The 18,780-nt window shown below is 48.5% G+C and overlaps 1 protein-coding gene across 5 annotated transcripts in view; it reads right to left on the bottom strand.

Annotated features, from left to right (window-relative positions):
• PDE1B (phosphodiesterase 1B) overlaps nt 1-18,772 on the bottom strand; it is a 32,315-nt gene extending 13,543 nt beyond the window's left edge. Inside the window, exons 1-2 of one of the 5 annotated variants that reach the window (XM_003939277.4) lie at nt 18,593-18,772; nt 18,382-18,507 (exon numbers count right to left, since the gene is read on the bottom strand). In XM_003939277.4, coding sequence (XP_003939326.2) covers nt 18,382-18,494 — 113 coding nt within the window. In that variant the 5' untranslated portion in view covers nt 18,495-18,507; nt 18,593-18,772. Of the gene's footprint in view, nt 1-1,084; nt 1,286-5,150; nt 5,681-6,508; nt 6,640-17,972; nt 18,283-18,381; nt 18,508-18,592 lie in introns of those variants that run through there. The other 4 variants (XM_010349924.3, XM_010349925.3, XM_003939278.4 and 1 more) reach the window with 4 other exon arrangements.
• Nucleotides 18,773-18,780: the final 8 nt, after the last annotated feature.

Raw genomic sequence — 18,780 nt, 5'->3', positions numbered from 1 at the left:
CTTTTTTAATATCAAGCTATTGCCACTGCCTGTATGAAGTTTATCTATACCCAAAGTTTAATGCCAAGCCTTCCTGACTCTGCCATCGCCCCCACCATCTGACCTCTCAGTGGCACCGCTTTCATCAGTGCTTAGTCTTGTTTAAACTGCCAGGGCCCAGCAGAATTGGGCAGATACAAGCCCCTGGAGTGATGTTTTTAGGACGATCTGTTTTATAGCCTGAATAACCAAGAGTTGAAACAGCTTATTTCTCCCCATGGAAGAGGGCTTTGGGATCAATAGCAATCAAGATAGCCCCCAAGAATATTTCATTGTCTCTTGGTCATGGTGTGGGGGTGGGGGTTACATGTCCACAGCCCCTCTGTGCCTGGCAAGGGTGGCAAAAGCACAGAACAAAGACAAATCTGAATGCTGTTGCCTGGCCTCTCTCCATGCAGGCAAAGCTAATGGATTATGATTCCAGAATCCATCAACCAGGACAAAGCCAGGTTAACCCCTGCCTCTCCAGTCTTGCACCAGAGAGAACTTCTGACAGTTACTGTTCCCACCCCACGCCTCTGTACTGAGGAAGCTTCCTCCAGAATAAAAGTGCTGGGGTGGGGCCAGGAATCTCACTCACTGGATGCTTTGCCCGAAGGGACAATCCCCTCCTGTTTTAAACTTATGAATGCTGGGGTTTGATGATTAACTGGGAGATTTCTTAGAAGTCTGATGAGTCTAGCCCAAGCAGTCACAAAACAAACAAAGCTCTTCAGATGGTGATTTTAATGAAAGCAGTTAAACATTCCTTTCCCTCACCCTGCCCCACCCACCTAAAACCAGCCCAGGGCTGAAATGGTGGCCACCATAATTCCCCACTGCGAGGGGCTTCAAAAACCCAAGGTCAACCTATGAGTCAGGGAGGAGAAGAGAATGAGTCAGGGACCAGAGGCTGAAATTAGCATCCATTCCTAGGGATGCCGGGGGAGGGAGAACAATGGCGTTCCTGAACAGAAGTAGCTCTAGAATCCCAGGGTCTCGGCAGCTTTGGAATAGGGGTGCCCAAAATAGCCAGCCCCAGGAAGCATCACAGGCCAGTTCTCACCTCAGGGCCTAGCAGTCCTGGATGACACGTCTGAGAGCAAACGGGGCAGAAGGGAAAGTGGCAGAGATGTCGGAGGATGGCACTGTGACCTCCTTGGTGGGCTATCCTCACATCTCACTTTCAGCCTTCCTGCTGCACTGTCTCCATGCGGAAACAGCAGGTTGTTTAACAAGAAAGAGGATGATTTTAGTAAAGCTCAGCCCCAGCTCCAGCTTCATTAGGGAGGAGGAATAGAGGCGAGACATCATAAAAGGCTTTCCCAGCTAAATGAGCTAGAAAGGGGCTATGAGCCAGTATCTCCCAGAGTATCCCAGCCAGAGATCACAGAACAAAGAGGTATGCTTTGCCTTGGGTGCCCAGGCACGAGCAGGGGCTTCCCTCTGCTGATCAGTCCCCACAGCCTGGGGCCCTCAAATCTGGGGACATAAAACCCAAAAAGGAAGGCAGGCCTCTTCTACTGCCTGTAGTTCTCTCTTTCCCCCCAGATTCCCACCCCAGCCTTCTGCCTCGTTCGGCCCTTTTTATAGAAACTTTCCCCAGGGGTCAATGCCCATCACCAAAGTTCTTCCTTCTCGACCGACCTTTTGAAACCGACATCCCAGCACAAGCTCCCAAAGTGAACAGCCACGCCCACGGCCACTCATTTGCATGTATTTCCATAATCGCTAACAATGCTGCCAGCTCTACATTTTTAAAAGCACTTTCTCCTACGTTATCTCATTTTATCCTCACAATGGGCCTATGATGGAGGGAGGCGGAGAAGGAATTGCCATTCCCATTTACAATGCAGAAACCAAGGCCCAGGAGGCAGCTTTGGTGAGATATATCCAGCAGCAGCAAGAGTCTGGGAGGCATGAATCCTGGATTCAAGGCTATTACTTCCTGCTGTGAGCCTTTGAGCAAGTCACTAACTCTTAATCAGTACTTATTAAAGTACTGGTGGTCTTTAAAATCACCTTGGATACATGTAAAAAATATAGATTCTAGGTCTCACTCCACAGCTGCTGAATCAGCATTTCTAGGGGTACAGTCCAGGGATCTGTTTGTTTGTTTTTTTTAAACTTTGAGATAGGATCTCACTTTGTCGCCCAGGCTGGAGTGCAGTGGCACAATCACAGCCCACTGCAGCCTCCACCTCCCAGGCTTAATCAATCCTCCTGCCTCAGCCTCCTGAGTAGCTAGGACTACAGGCATGTATTACCATGCCCCGCTAAATTTTTTTTTTTTTTTTTTTTTTTTTTTTTTTTTTTTTTTTTTTTTTTTTTGGTAGAGATGGGATCCTGCTGTTGCCCAGGTTGTTCTCAAACTTCTGGCTTCAATTGATCCTCCCACCTCATCCTCCCAAAGTGCTGGGATTAAAGGCATGAGCCACTGCACCCGGCCTGCTTTTTTTTAAGAGACAAGGTCTTGCTGTCAAGTCAAGGTTACCCAGATCATAGCTCTGGACTTCCTGCAGAAAAACATTGAGGTAAGGATTTTGAGTGGATCTGGGGAGATTCTAACTCTAAAGACTGTAAAATAAGAGAAGGTCCTGCCAGGCCAGAAAGCATGGGTGTGGGGAGCGGTTATTTGACTTCAGGAGGGTACAGTTCAGTACAGATCCTTTCAGCCACTTGAGTCCAGGCTCTCTTCTGAGACTTCTCATTTGTCAAATTTATTCTTTAATCTTCCTTTTGGTCCCTCCCCACCTCCTTTTGGTGTCTGGATCATGTTTGGTTCAACAGATTTCGACAGAAGCTAGACAAGAGCTCCTGGACAAGAAGTGGCATGATCATAGCTCACTGTAACTTCAAGCTCCTGGGTTTAAACAGTCCTCAGCTTGAGGCCTCCCAAAGTGCTAGGATTACAGGTGTGAGCCACAGTTCCTAGCCCAATCTGCATTTTTAAAAAAACACCCCAGATTATTCTAATATATATTAAACTTTGAGAATGTTTATCTTAGAGCCTCAACTGGTTCATCTATAAAATGGTAAGGATGATAACAAATATTTCGCAGGGTGATTAGTAAAAGGATTAAGTGATATAATACATTACAAGTCCTGGCACATACAAAAGGTCTCCGTAAGTGCAATTTGAATAGGAATTGACTGAGCAACAGCTTGGTGGTCCTACCCAGCTCACACCACACTCCCTTCAGATCCAAGTAACTTCTCTCTCCCAAGTCCAGATGGAGAAGACTGAGTTGGCTTGGATAGAGGCTGGTAATTAGGAAGTCCCCTAACAGAGGAAATGGGAGAAAGAATAGCCATGATCTTTCCTTTACAATTACATACTTCATTTGATCTTCACAAGCACTTTATGAGGGAGGTTAAGGGACTTATCTAAGGTCACACAATTCATCCATCTCAGTCAGGTTGTCAAGGCCTACAACTCAAGCTAATGGAAACTAACCATGTCCCCAAACAATGAAGCTGTTAAGGCAGAACAAGCCAAATTATGCAATTAGCTTGAAGAGAGGCTGGAACCCATTTTACCATAGCTTCTGCAGTCTCAGCCCATTCAACCTTAATTAATTCTGTTGGTTGGCACACAGGGGACTGTGAGTGTCTTGATGACGCTGACAGTGACTTGTTTACTTTGGCCTGCATCTTCAGAGCACACAAAACGTTCTCAGTAAAAGTTCATTAAATAAATAAAAGGGAAAGGGGAAAATTAATCAGGTATGAGGCTGTCTCCCAGAGCTCACAATGGAGATTTCTGAGCCAGGGTTTCTGAAACTAATGGTGAGTCTGAGAAAAGTAACGTTGTAGGTTGACTTCCAGCACACGCTTCCCTCCGAGTTTCTCCTTCCCTCACTTGCAGATCTTGTCCAGGAGCTGTTGTCTAGCTTCTGTTGAAATCTAAACCAAACATGATCCAGACACCAGAAAGAGGCGGAGAGGGAGGGAAAAAAAAACTAAAGAATAAATTTGACAAATGAGAAGTCTAAGAAGAGGACCTGGACTCAAGTGGCTGAAAGGATCCAGGTGCCGGACTGTACCCTCCTGAAGTCAAATAACCCCCCCACACACACTCCGTACTTTCTGGCCTGGCAGGACCCTCTCTTATTCTAAAGTTAGGATCTCCCCAGACCACTCAAAGTCCTCACCTCACTGTTCTTCTGCAGGAAGTCCTTCTTTCCTACCAACATCAGTTTTAATCCACACCCTGTTTCAGCCACACGAAATCTGGCACAGTAACGGTACGTTTCCCTGTAGACGAGTACACTCAACCTTGTCCAGTCCTCATCCCACCCCAAGGAAAACTGGCAGCTTCCCCCAACTTTCCTTTGACCTCCATCCCTGCCTGTTTCACCACCACCACTTCTTTATGAGTTACCTTCAGCCCCTGCATGATTGGAAAAAGCCTCAGATCCTGACTCCTGGAAGGCCACAGTCTTCCAGGAGTTCCAGCTCTAGGCAGCCATTGGCAGGAATAGACTCTAGCAGTGATAACCCCAACACCTCAGAAGAGCTCAGCTTCTCCAGCTCCTACAGTTCATTTCTTTGGATCATCATGGCTGGTGTTCTGGGGATTTCTAAAGTCCTCTGCCTCTGCTTCCAGCATCCACATTCCCAAAAAGACCATCATAAGTAGGGGGCTTAGGACAGGGAAGCCAGAAGGACTTCCTGCAGAAGAACAGTGAAGTGAGGACTTTGAGTGGGTCTGGGGAGCTCCTAACTCTGAAGGACTTTAGAATAAGAGAGGGGCTAGGAGTTAGGAGAAAAAGTCTATTTCCAGTTTGCATTCTTAAGACAAGATAAACTTTCAAAGGGATGTGAGGTCTTAAGGATGCTGGGAGTCAGGAAGGAGAGAAAAGGAAGAAACACTGATAAGTCATCTGCCATAGTCAAGAAGAAGCGATTTTTAAAAAGGGTGAGGAAGATGGAAATGGGAGGAGAATAAGGTGAAGGGCAAGATGGACAGAGTAAAAGATGAAGTTGCACGCGCGCGCACACACACACACACACAACATGGGAGACTGTCAGGTCTTGATCTCTCCACTTCACCGAACGACAACTGGTGGATCTATGAGCAACCTGTCCTTTTCCTCCTCCCCCTTCCTCTCCTCATCCCTGGCACCTACCTGAGAATGGGGCCCTGGAGGTGGCTCCTCTGAACAGGAACAAGGTTTGCCATGGGAATCAAAGTTTCCTGCTTCAGAGTATGGAAATGCTGACCCCGTGGGCCCCTAGGCCCCTAAGCGGGGACAGCTTCCTCTTTGGCCCCTGCCTTCCTCCTCCAGGTCCCAGTAGAACTGAGCAACTGACCAGGGAGAACTTTGGGGAGGGGCCTGGCTGCCTGAAGGAGAGAGTGGGGAGGCAGAGGCCCAGCCTACCGGAACTGGGTGAGAGGGGAGGCTGCGGGAAAAGTTTCACATCTGAATCAGACGGAAAACAAGAATCTGTTCTCAGAAGAATCCCAGAAAGGCCAGAAATAGCACAGGCCAGCCCCTTGCTCTGAGGAGGTGGGGCTCCTCTTTGGGAAAAAGGGGTTAGCCAAAGGCTTAAGAGTTCCGGGGCAGGGAACCATCCTGAATCTGTCACGGAGAGGATGTCTGTAGAGGAAGGGGAAGGGGCCCTTCAAGACCTCCCAAAAGGAGCTCAGCAGACTCAGCTCCCTCTCCGGGTCTTTTTCTGCGGCCATTCTTTAAAATGAGCTTTAACCCACCTAACAGAATAGAAGCAAGACCTGGGAACGAACTTCCCACAGAGGAAGAGAAACAGTGGGGAGGGCTTCCTGAAGCTAGGTGTCAGGGGATCCTTACCCAGAGACCGGCTCAACAAGGAGGGAAGGTCCCTCCGCCCCCAAGCAGCGAATGAAAGTCAAGAGAACTCGCTCACAGAAACCAAGGGATTGGGCAAATTAACACCCCCAGCCCCGGTTTTCTCATTTATAAAATGGGAAATTGGGGAATAAACATGAATTAACCAGAGAGAGGTCAATCCAGCTCAGAGGTAAGGAGAAGCGATGCGATAGCCCAGGAAGGGCCAAAAGAGGCACCCAGAAGGGGTCTGAGGACCAGGATCCCCTCTCTCGCCTTCAGACTTTGCTTTCGCCAAGGTTGGAGAGGGAAGAACCCAGCCACTGCAGCTCCAACTGGATGTGCGCACACAGTCCCAGCCCGCCTCCTGATTGGCTGTGAGATGACATCACCCATACAGTACCCTGGGGCCGTGATTGGTCAGCTGAGAGTTGGGCGGGGCTAAGAATGATTGCCGGCGGGTGAAGTCCAACGCACTGGGGTAAAGAGTTCGGGGATCTGCAATCTCTTAGATCTAGGGCTGTGACTGGGGGTGATGTGGTAACGAGGAAAAGGAACGAATGGGGTTGAGTACGTCAGTAGAAAGGGAAAAGGAAAGACACAGACCAAGAGCTAGGATTTTATGACAGGAAGGTTTCCCTTTACCCCTACCCGTCAAAAGCAGGAAGAAATTAAAATACCTTGTCATTATGCCAAAGCCTTGAGGAATTAGAAACAAATGAAGCTTGGGAGCCTGCTGTTTCTCAGCTCCACTGAGTACTGGGACAAGTGGAAGTGGGCTTCAATCTCAACAAGCGAAGTGGAAGTCAAATATCTTAAGGCTGTTCTCTAGTGAACACCTGGTAGCCGTGAAGCAGGGCTGCTGCAGATCTTGGAAGAAAAGAAAGTCACTCTCTCTGTAACCATCTCTTTCTCTGGGTCCCACCCACCACCACCCTCCCCACAATGACCACACCAACTGGCAGCCTAATCACCCCACTGCAACCACCATAATTATTTGCCAATCTGGCTTCTCACTGCAGCTGTGGAATCAACTGACCTGGAAGTCTGGCTCTATCCAACAGCACCACCTGAAGCACCCCCTTTCTAGCTCTTCTCCATGCCCTATACCTCTAGGCTGCACCCCAAAAACACCCTGGCCCTTTTCCCACCAAGCCTTCCTCTCTACCAAAACCCCAACACAGCTCCCTCAGTGCACCTTTGTCAGATCTGAGTGCTGAAGTGGAATCTGAACCTGGTGTTTTCTTCTCAGACAGGGAAACCCCAACTCTGCTAAACTACAAAAAATTAGCTGGGCGTGGTGGTGCCCAACTGTAGTCACAGTTACTTGGCCTCTTAAAGTGCTGGGATTACCAGCATTAGCCACCACACTAGACCCAATGTCAGAGACCCCGAATGCCACCCAGGAGATGAGGACAAGTCATTTGGCATGTTCTGTGGACATGCTTGCATGGCAGGATGGGGCTGGGAGTGAGGGCAGATGGCAGCACACAGCCTGGAACACTATCGACCTCCAACTCAGCCCAGGTTCCCTGCCTCATCTTGTACCCTCACTCCAGACCCTGCTACTCTACCCAAGTAAGTGCTTACCTCAACCCTCCTAATGAAAAGTAAAGGTTTCTGGCAAGGCACGGTGGCTAACACTTGTAATCCCAGCACCTTAAGAGGCCGAGGCGAGCAGATCACAAGGTCAGAAGATCGAGACCTTCCTGGCCAACATGGTGGAACCTCATCTCTACTAAAATACAAAAGATTAGCCGGGCGCGGTGGCTCAAGCCTGTAATCCCAGCACTTTGGGAGGCCGAGGCGGGTGGATCACGAGGTCGAGAGATCGAGACCATCCTGGTCAACATGGTGAAACCCCGTCTCTACTAAAAGTGCAAAAAATCAGCTGGGCATGGTGGCGCGTGCCTGTAATCCCAGCTACTCAGGAGGCTGAGGCAGGAGAATTGCCTGAGCCCAGGAGGCGGAGGTTGCGGTGAGTCGAGATCGCGCCATTGCACTCCAGCCTGGGTAACAAGGGCGAAACTCCGTCTCAAAAAAAAAAAAAAAAAATACAAAAGATTAGCTGGGCGTGGTGTTGCGCACCTGTAGTCCCAGCTACTCCTGAGGGTGAGGCAGAGGAATCACTTGAACCTCCAGGCAGTGGAGGTTGTGGTAAGCCAAGATGGTGCCACTGCCCTCCAGCTGGGTGACAGAGCAAGACTCAGTCAAAGAAAAGAAAAGGTGTCTTGGACTAGAAAAGCCTCTAAGAGGATCTGTTGTCCTTTCCTCTGCTCTCTTACTTATTAGAACCAAAGCCCGTTGGACAAATGCCTGCTCACCACTCCAGCCCACATTTGTATGCTGCATCATTTGCCCTAGCCTGTTATCATTACTTACTGTTCCTAATAAGGAAGGATAATGGTCAACCATCATCCCTTCCTGGGGAAAAATTTCACACATATACACTTACCCACACATATACACACACCCCACACTCTACCTCTAAGGAGACTTTTACCTGGCTGGCGGGCAGGACATAAATCTGATGACCTTAACAAAGGGTCCAGTATGGATTTTCTTTTAGCCCTTAAATGTAGTTTAAAAATAGAAAGGAGGCCGGGCGCGGTGGCTCAAGCCTGTAATCCCAGCACTTTGGGAGGTCGAAGCGGGTGGATCACGAAGTCAAGAGATCGAGACCATCCTGGTCAACATGGTGAAACCCCGTCTCTACTAAAAATACAAAAAAATTAGCTGGGCAGGGTGGCACGTGCCCGTAATCCCAGCTACTCAGGAGGCTGAGGCAGGAGAATTGCCTGAACCCAGGAGGCGGAGGTTGCGGTGAGCCGAGCTCGCGCCATTGCACTCCAGCCTGGGTAACAAGAGTGAAACTCCGTCTCAAAAAATAAAAAATAAATAAAAGATAAAATTAATTAATTAATTAGAAAAAATAAAAATAGAAAGGAACCCAACTCTAATGCCTGCCCAGCCTGCCCTGAAGAATAAGAGTTGAGATAGGAAACACAGGCTGGGAGATTGCCTCTGGTAAGAGAAGAGGGGTAGGGGTCGGTGGAGGTAAAGGGGTGGGTATTTGGGAATGGATTCACTGGCTGACATCAAGGCTCAAACATCTCAGAAACTGAAAAAAAAACAAGGAAATCATCTAATTCCAATAGAAAGAGGGCGTGAGTTTAAAATCAGGAGACTTGTCTGGCTAGCTCAGTTGAAAAGAAAAAACTAAATTTTGAAAGAAATTGGGAAACTTTTGCCTAGATTTTATTACTGTGTGTGACCTTGGGAAAGTCACTCTGAGCTTCAGTTTCCTGATGTGTAAAATAGGTAAATAATGCATGCTTCACAGAATTTTCCCGAGGACCGAATCAGATATGGTATGGTATGAGAACACCCTGGGAACTCTAAAATGATACATGAATGCAAATGACAATTATTTAGTCCAAATCGTTAGTTTAGCAAATATTCATAGAGTCATTTATAAACAAAGTCCCATATGCCCACTCTTGCAGCCAGGACCCCTGACTTTCCATCCAGGCCTCAAATAGCACCTGGATATTTGCAGGAAAGCTCTAGTCTCCCTGACACCACCACTCCAGACGTTTAGGACTTCTTATTCCAGAGGCTCCAGGGAGGCAGTGGAGGCAGAGGCTGCAGAGTATGAAGAGCATGAAGCTCCAGAAACCAAGACCAACCAGCTCTCCACCTCACCCGAGCATTCCCACCCCCAACCCCCCACTCCCCTGGCTTCCATTGCTATACAGACAGCCCCAGTTCTGGCAGCTGGCTGGGCATTGTGGCGGGGGTGGCTCCACAGATAAAAATAGCCCCCCTGGTGGCAAAGCTAGGGTGCCATCCTGAGAAGCACTGTTGACATGGCAGCAGTGGTGAGAGAGCCCTCAGCACTGGACAGAAGAGCTACGGGTGGGGGTGGGAAGAGGGAAGGGAATGGGGCAGAGCCTGGGGAAGACTGGAAGATACTGAGGGAAGGACGGAAACCAGGAGAGTGGAGGGAGATGAGGAAGAGGGGCAGGAGGTATTAAGGGAGCAGGGAGGAAATGAAAGGAGATTTGAAAGGTGCTGCACTAGAGAGTCTGGGAACACACTGAAGAAGTGGGGGAGTCTGCTTTCAGACGCCTCCTGTGCCTGTGTCTAAAGACAACTCCCCCTGCCTTCTGACCAGAAGCCGTTCCTAACAGGTGATCCTAGCAACAGCCCAGCACAACTCAGATCACATGAGGAAGGGAATAATCTAAGCAGCTTGAGCCTTGGCTCAGGCTAATAAGAACCCAGGTGTCCTAGCTCCCAGCTGAGAACACAGATGAGTCACCTCTCTGTCAGACTTCAGCGCTTGAGAGGGAAGAGTTGGGAGGGGTGAGCGAGAAGGTCAGAGAAAGGCAAACTGAAGAGGAGGCTCCCAGTACCCAGCCCAAAAGAACGCTTTCTCCAGTTCATGTGTCCACCCCTCTTCTCCCTCCCTGTACCATTTGATTCGCTCATTAACCACCTCCGAAAGGACCACCCCACCAGCCCTCCAAACCACACCCCAACATCTGCTCCCAGCAGATGCCCTGCTTCCAGGGGGCCTAACAGATGTTGAGGGGGGTCTGGGATGGGAAAGTAAATTAAAAGCTTGGCAAGAGTCTGACTGCAGGTATGATGAGGGCAGCATGAGATTATGGATCAGCAGGATTTGGGTCTGGTCCCAGCACTGCCCCTAATTTACCAACTATCTCTGGGCATCCGTTTCCTCCTCTGTGGCCTTTATGGTTCTCAGATTCAGGGCCTGGGTTGGAGGCACTAGGGAAGTAGGATGCTTGGGCCTCAATTTCCCAGTTCCAGAGTTCATCCTTTCTGACCCGATCACTGCTTCCCCAAATCAGCTCTAACCCAGTGCTTAAAAAAGAAGAGTAGATTTTCTCTTTATCAGAGAAAAGTTCCATGAACTTTCCAGGAAGTTCTCCTGCAAATCTATTTTCAATTTATTTCACTGCAATAAAAACAACGGCTAATTTTCTTGGCATTTCAAAGAAGAGCAGAAGGGGAGAGAACAGGAGGGACCAAGAAGTCTTCGAGGTGTCTCGTGCAATTTCATTTATTATGTATCTTCCAGATTGGAATTTCTAAAGCAATTGCTTGGTAGAGACATGCTCATGATTTAGGGAGCTTGGCAACACTGTTGGCATGTGTGTTCAATCAGTCCAGGCCCCGAGAAGTTTCCAAACAAGGTGGGCACAGAGGAGAGAACTAGGGACATGGTGCCAAGCAGATATGCATGAGCTGATAGACAGGGGAGCAGGGAAGCCAAGGAATAGGAATAAAAGGAAAAACTTCCCCAATCCTCAGGTCCTGCCTGCTAAGCCTCTCCCCGCAGCCAGCCCCCAGCCCTAGCCCTCAATCCCCAGCCAGCCAAGCTCCCTTCCCAACCTAAATGACGCCAACACCAGCTGGCCGCCTAATCACCCCACTGCAACCACCATAATTATTTGCCAATCTGACTTCTCACTGCAGCTGTGGAATCAACTGACCTGGAAGTCTGGCTCCATCCAACAGCACCACCTGAAGCACCCCCTTTCTAGCTCTTCTCCATGCCCTATGCCCGCAGGCCGCACCCCAAAAACACCCTGGTCGTTTTCCCACCAAGCCTTCCTCTCTACCAAAACCCCAACACAGCTCCCTCAGTGCACCTTTGCCAGGTCTGAGTGCTGAAGTGGAATCTGGTGTTTTCTACTCAGAGGCATAAGCTCCATAGAGGCAGCTCCAGCTGGAGGGAAGGAGCAGCTGCAGGACTGGGGGTTACTAGGGCAGAGGGGCAAGAGCGTGGGTACTAGGACGTCCCTGCATTGCATGGATAACATCCTTTTCCTGTCTCAGAAACCCTTTTTTCCCTGCTCAATTCCCATCTATGCCCCTTCCCAAAGGAAGGGAGGAAAGGTCCCCAGTTCTCTTAGACCATGTAGTCCTGTTCCCTTAGGGCACAATCTCATTATCTAACAACTTCCAGTCTCCCCAGTTGTCTCACCTCCACCCCACCTCCTGCCCTGGTTTTGTCCCTCTTTCTCTGCCGCTATCCTGAAGAGAGTTGGAAAATAGCTATTCAACTTCCGTACCTGAGAAAAATCAGTCCCCAGAGATTCAAAGGCAATTACCTGGTTTCCTCCCCAGAGTGGCTGGTAGGATCAGGTCACTGAGAAGGCAAAAGATAACGTCTTACAGAAGACAGGAGTTGAGGCTGGACTCCTACGGCCCCACAGGGAACCCATAACAAGCTTATCCCGCACCATCACCCACAGCAGCCCCTCGGTCAAGGGAGGGAGCCACAGGGATTTTCTGACTCCAGACCAAGGTGAGGCAGAAGTACTGACAGCAAGAGCAAACGGGTCAGTCAAAGGGAATGGGGACAGAGAGAGGAAACGGGACAACTGAGAAGAGCAAAAGGGAGCCTTACAGCAAAAGCGAGCCCAGAGAAAGAGCGGGCAAAGGAGAAAATGGAGGAAGAATCAAAGAAGAGAAAATGAGAGAGAGCAGAGGAGTTGGAGACAAATCCCCAAGGATTCCTTTAAAGACTCAAAAGAGAGGGAAGACCTGTTTTCAAGGTTTTCTGCTCTTCTATCCCAGTCCGAAGGTGGCAAAAGGATTTTTTTTTTTAAGAGGTCGGGGAGGGAGGTGTCTAGGAGATGGGGAGGCCACCGTTCCTTTGATTTCAGGAACTGCCTGGCAGGGTTGCAGTTACAGATGTCCAGGCTTTTTTCCTACTGAGTCTCTCACCTGGCCCTTCTAGGCTCATTCATCCCCAACCTCCTTCACCTGCCTCTGGGCAAAAGTGGCGAATGCAAACTCAAATGTGAAATCTCCTCTCTTGTCTTTTTTCAAACCACCTCCTGGGGCTCCTGGACAAGCAGAATGATGTTTGGATTCTAAGAGACTTTAGTGATTTTCTGAAATATGATGTGGTATACCTGATGTTGCCCTCAGGCCTAGGGGCTTGAAATAAATGTCAGAAGGGGATTCTCCAATGTTCATAGAACCCACCTATGGCAGCCTCTGTGCTCCCTACACTCACCGTGTCTCAGAACTGCAACTGTTCCATCCATTTCCAGTTTGACCATTGGGAAAAGATGGTAAGGAGTAAGTTCCTCTCCTTTCTTTTGACCTCAGTAGCCCACATCCTTCATAATAGAGCCCTCCTCCAGCCCCACCTATCCTCCTGGTCTCTAAGCTCAGACACATGCCTTCACTCCTTCCAGATAATCAGCACCAAGACTCTTCCAATCATGGCTCAAACCCTTTAGGTAATATTCCTACCTCTTGAATCTTTGTCTCCCTCATCCCAGCCAATAGTTGCTCATTCATTCCCATTTTCCTGCCTCTTCACAAAGCAAGCTCTCCCATGCTGAAAGATCTTCAGGCTTTACTTTTACATGATAACATCAAGTGAAGAACTGAGACTCAGGCCAGGTTTACGCCTGTAATCCCAGCACTTTGCAAGACTGAGGTGGGCAGATCACAAGGTGAGGGGTTTGAGACCAGTCTGGCCAACATGGTGAAACCCCATCTCTACTAAAAATACAAAAAGCTGGGCATAGTGGCACGCGTGTAATCCCAACTACTCAGGAGGCTGAGGGAGGAGAATTGCTTGAACCTGGGAGACGGAAGTTGCAGTGAGTTGAGATCAAGCCACTTCACTCCAGCCTGGGTGACAGAGCAAGACTCCATCTCAAAAGAAAAAAAAAAAAAAAAAAGAACTCAGAGAGACTATGTGACTTAAACATTACACAGCTGTAATTGAGCAGGAATGTGAACTCCAACTCAAGTCTCCCAATATTCCCCCTGCTCTTCCACCGCAACCACACTGCCTCCCTGTTTCCCTCCCTCCAGCCGCCTATCCTGACCAGAGGTTTGTGAAGTTCTTCCTTGGGGTTGAATTTGATCCCCTATCTCTGTACCTTACCTTCAACTTAATGCAGGAATTTTCTACTCTCTACCTTCTCAGAGATACCACACAGTCCTCATTCAAGACAAAGCTGATGGAAGAAATAGAGACAGGAGACATTTGATGGAAAAGTGGGGTATGAAACCCAAGAAGAGAGATTCCCTTTGCCAGGCTGGAAGAGGAGCAAAGATTAATCCAGTGAGGACAGCACCAAAAGCACACTCCTTTTTCTCCAGAGGGCCAGGGAACCATAGTTTATGCTACAATATTCACAGCAGCTCCACATCCATAGGCAGGAAAACGAGAATGGCAGCATGATTTTCAAAACTGGTAAGAGCCACAGAAGATCACTACATGGGGCATATACCAAAAGAGGGCAAAAGGCAGGGTTAAATCAATGAGGCACCCAGTCCCTCAGCTTCTTCCTCCCATCCACTGGAACTTCCCAGGAATGTCAAAAAATCTGAGTGTCACAAATACATACACAAGCTCACACAGAGATATTATCCCATTATCTACATGCACACATACATCATCTCATAACTAGGACAACTTCAGGTATTCAGGTAAGTGCACATCTTCCCAACACATTTATTATTACACATGCCACTTATAAAAACAGACACATCTTCATGGAGCTCTGTCCCCAGCACACATAGCAACCTTTACCCAAACACATATGTATACGTGTCGGGTAGGCATTCACAATTTCATCCTAACATATCTCATTCACACAATCCAAACGCCAATTTCTGGATCTTCTCTGTAACTCCTTCAGTTCCAGGCTCTGTCTTGAGGTCCCCAAACCCCATACCTTTTAAGCATCATCCTCTCAAAACAACCACATCATCATCATCTCCCTTTCCTCCGTCTCCATTTCCTACTCCTCCCCCCAACCACTCAACAAACACGAAGGGATACACGCACCACAGAATTCGAGACAGAACTGGACCTCATGACATATGTACATATATTCACTATTTCATTTGTTCATTCCTTCATTTAACAGCATTTATTGAGTGCCTGTTATGTTCAAGGTATCACACTAGACTCTGATGAAACTAAGATAAGCAAAAATAATCCCAAATGGGTTTCCTGCCTCAGCTCACCTATAATGACCTTGAACCACAGCATAGAACATTAAGCCTAGACTTTCAGGGTCCTGAGTACGTACCATGTAGGAAAAGAAGAAAAAGGAACTATATCTATACTGTCACAAAGGAAGGGGGAAGTTCTATCTGTCAAATGTAAAATTCCAAGAGAAACTGGAGCAGAGAAAAGAGAGCGATACTCGTACCATCCTGAGAGAAAGAGAATGCATATTTATGCTTGTCCTATGTACATAAGCCCCCTAAAGAAAAAATGAGGCAGACACCCAGAGTGGTAGAATTTCATCACTTGGGTGGGTGTAGCAAAACAAGGACTAGGGAACCACCCCCACTCTCCACACCACTTGATGGAGTTGAAACAGATTACAAGCTCTGCAGGAACAGGGACGAAACTATGTCTGTTTCGTCCACCACTGACTGTATCCTCAGCATCCGGCATGCCACCTGGCCCATAGAAGGTACTCGAGAAATAGCCATTGGATGAATAAATGAGCTGAGAATGGCAAATCAATGTCTGCTTATCATTTTTCTTGATTCACAAAAGACAAAGAAAATTATTTCTACCTCTTCTGGTCTTCCTCCCATTCCCTAAAGCCCTCTGATCTCAGAGAAGGGTAGACAGCCAAGTCAAATACTTCCTCTGAGGGTCAGAGATGCTTAAAGTCATCCTGGCCAACTCATCACCTCCAGATGCCTCTTTCACCCTTTCTCATGCCTCAGTTTATGAGTCTGCTTAATTAGGGAAATTGTCCTGAAGATAGAGGTAAAATCACACTGTTAAGAGACTCTCTTCAGATCATATGATCCACATTAGATTCTGAATTTATTTTTGACAATGTCTTAGTGTGGGAAACAGAATTCCTGGATGCTCTTCCCAACAAAAAAATTGCCCTGCATGATTATATTACTGTGGGCTTTTCATCCAGAGTCCAAAACACCAGGCCTAGTCTCCCAGAAGAAAGTCTGGATGTCCTAATCAGAAAGTAAAAAGGTGGGGTGGGGGGCGGGGAATAGCATGTGTTGAGTAGAAGGATCTAGATAGATAGATAGGTAAATACATACACGTATATATTCCATGTTTCCATTTCCATGCAGTACCCGATCCTAAGATAATCATATCTGTTTCCTATTTCCAGACTTAGCAACCCTTTCCTACCTTGGCCAAAGGCGGGGGCGGGGGAAACCTTTATTTCCACTTAAAAGGGGAAACATCTCCTTTCTCACCGCTTCAGAAACCACCCCATTGAGAGAGTTGGGAAACTCCCACCTCTTACCCAGCAAAGCCCTAAATCCTTTTATTTCCCTTTATCTAATTGTCAGAGCCTCCCCAATATTCAAAAACGCAAAATCCAGTAAGCCATCAACATCAATCAAGTTGTGATCTACCTTGATATCAACGTCTTTCTCTGCTTTGAGGATGTACGACTGGGAATCTATTCCTGCCCATTAATAATCAGGAGATTATACTTTTGGGGGCAAGTTACATTACATGTATCTAGCTTTATTTTTTCCTTGCTAATTTATTGTACAAAGGTAGCATTCTTAAGGACCAGACTGCTGAAGTGAGTGAAGACCAGAATGAATCAATAAGAATAGGATTTCTCGTCCACCCTAATCTCATGTAAGGACATCTTAGCTAAGGCACTCTGGAGGGACAGCTGCCTCTATTTTCTTCTCTTCCCAGGTTTCATGCCTCCTTCTGGGAATCCTCTTCTCTCACTACTGAGTGTTTCTCACACTAAAGGAAGAAAAAGCAATTCATTTTTGGGAAAGCCTTTTGGTTAGAAATGTGTGGGAGACAGTGAAGCTAGTAATATCCACTCCTTTGCAGGGCCCTGTTACCTGGAATAGAGGCAAGGTAAGTATCATGAGCCACTAGTGCTAGGAGAGCCATCCTGAGACATGTTGAATTCTCCCATTTATGGACCTGGGGCCCTTATTCAACTATTTCCTTATCTGCCCCTTTCCCCAGCTCATTTACCATTACCAGAGCATCATATTCTATCAAAATCACACAGTGCTCCTCCCAACAAAAGAATCACACAGTGCTCCTCCCAACAAAAATCAATGCAATCCGGTTTTCCATTTCTTCATCCCAGAACTCATTCCAAGGCTGCGCTTCATAGAGCCCAGCAAATTGGATTGGCCAGAGGCAGCCAAGGACGGGGACTGGGAAGCACATTTGGATTCCAAGCCTTGATGCCCACTACGCCTCAGTTCTCCCTAAGGCCTCTCCAAGTAGCTACGGTATAAATCAGACCCACCTGCCATAGAAAGGTGTCATCTCATCACCATGGTAAAGTATTTAAAGAACAATATAACATAAGCATCTATCCATCCCCTACCCTCATCGCTCCCTCTACCAGACCCAGAAATAGAAAGCTTCAGTGCTCACTATGGAGAATACAGGGGAGGAAATGGGTTCGAGCTATGTTTACTGTGTTTCCTCTTTGAACATCCATAGTCTCCTATCTATTTCCTCCTTCCTGGGGCCATGGATTCATCTCGGAGAGAGGGACATCTTCTCTTGTTCCCTGATTAAGAATCAACAGACTGTGGAGATTTCCTGATGGCAGCAGCTGACTGGGAGACAAACATGGTGCCTGGCTTATCTTTGACCCAATCCTCTCTTTTTCTAAGGAGCAGGAGGAAAGGAAGTTTCCTCCTCTGGGACTGGAGTATGAGATACCTGAGTTCGTCCTTCCCCCATTTATACCTCCCCAGTGCCGTGGTACTGAAACAATAGGAAAAGATGCTCAAATGTGCTTGGAGATCCTGGAAGACCCTATATAAACAAAAAGGCTTTGATTAAGCCAGTTACATTGCCTTTGTCAATTAATCTTTCTTCACCATCATCACCTCCTTCAGCTTCCAGATGGGGGCTCCAACCCCCGCTCCAGATTCCAGGTGGGTACCCTCATCATTAATATATAGAATGAGTTTCCAGGCCCCAAGAGATGAGCAGCTCAGGCATAGGGTGTCCCCCACCCCCACTCCCTGTGCAGGAGGCAGAAACTACCAATCCCAACTGAGATACCCATGACCCACAGGTTGGCACAAGTATTCCCATGCAGTAGATCTAAAGCTGTGTGCAATCACACTACATACCTCTGCGACCCGCGGTCACTCATGCACACGCATGTCATGTGGCCCACATCTGCACAACTCTGCACAGGGATACGTGTGAGTCAGCCTGGCACTTCTGCTGCCCTCCTGCAGCCCTGACACACCGCATATACTGTGCCCCTTCTACGCGCTGCGTGTGTCAGCCAGGGGTCCACAGGCACAGGCACATCGTTACCTTTGCAACTCCTAAGCCCGCTCCAACTGGCCGGCTTGCTCCGCACATGCCTTGCACATGTGGCCTGGCCACGCGTGTCAGGGCCGTGTTTCCTCGCACCTGCCAACATGTGTGCTGGAGAAAACCAGCCCACAGCCCAGCTCCAGTTATCCCCCCTCCTCCTCCCGCTTAGGCTCCCTAAGGTCCCTTCCCCCCATTCCCCGGCCGGGGACTTACAGAGACCGAAGCTTAATCCACATCTTCTTGCTGGGGGCCGACTTCAGCTCCAGGGGTGACGGGCAATCCGACTCCTCCAGCATCTCCGGAGGACTGCGGGGGGACAGCTCCATGCTCAGCCACGGTCTACGGAACAGAGGGAGGAGACAGCACCTCGGCTCAGCTTCAGCCCCAGCCGAGACCCTCACCCCCCATCCCAGGCCCTTCCCACCTGCGGCTGGCGTGGACCAGCCAGGCCGGTGTCTCTGGGCTCGGCCAAGCTGGCAGAGCTGCAGTTCCTGTGGCTCCTCCTCTCCCGCTGCCCAGCCGAGCTTCGGGCTCCCAGTCCGAGCTCTCCGCGCCGCCGCTGCTGCTGCCGCTGCCGCTACCGCCGCCGCCGCCGCCGCGCGCTGCCAGAGC

Source organism: Saimiri boliviensis, chromosome 7 (genome assembly GCF_048565385.1).
Source record: "Saimiri boliviensis isolate mSaiBol1 chromosome 7, mSaiBol1.pri, whole genome shotgun sequence".
Classification (NCBI taxonomy): Eukaryota; Metazoa; Chordata; class Mammalia; order Primates; family Cebidae; genus Saimiri; species Saimiri boliviensis.
Note: the sequence above shows the minus strand (reverse complement) of the source record. Positions and strands in the feature narration are given on the sequence as shown.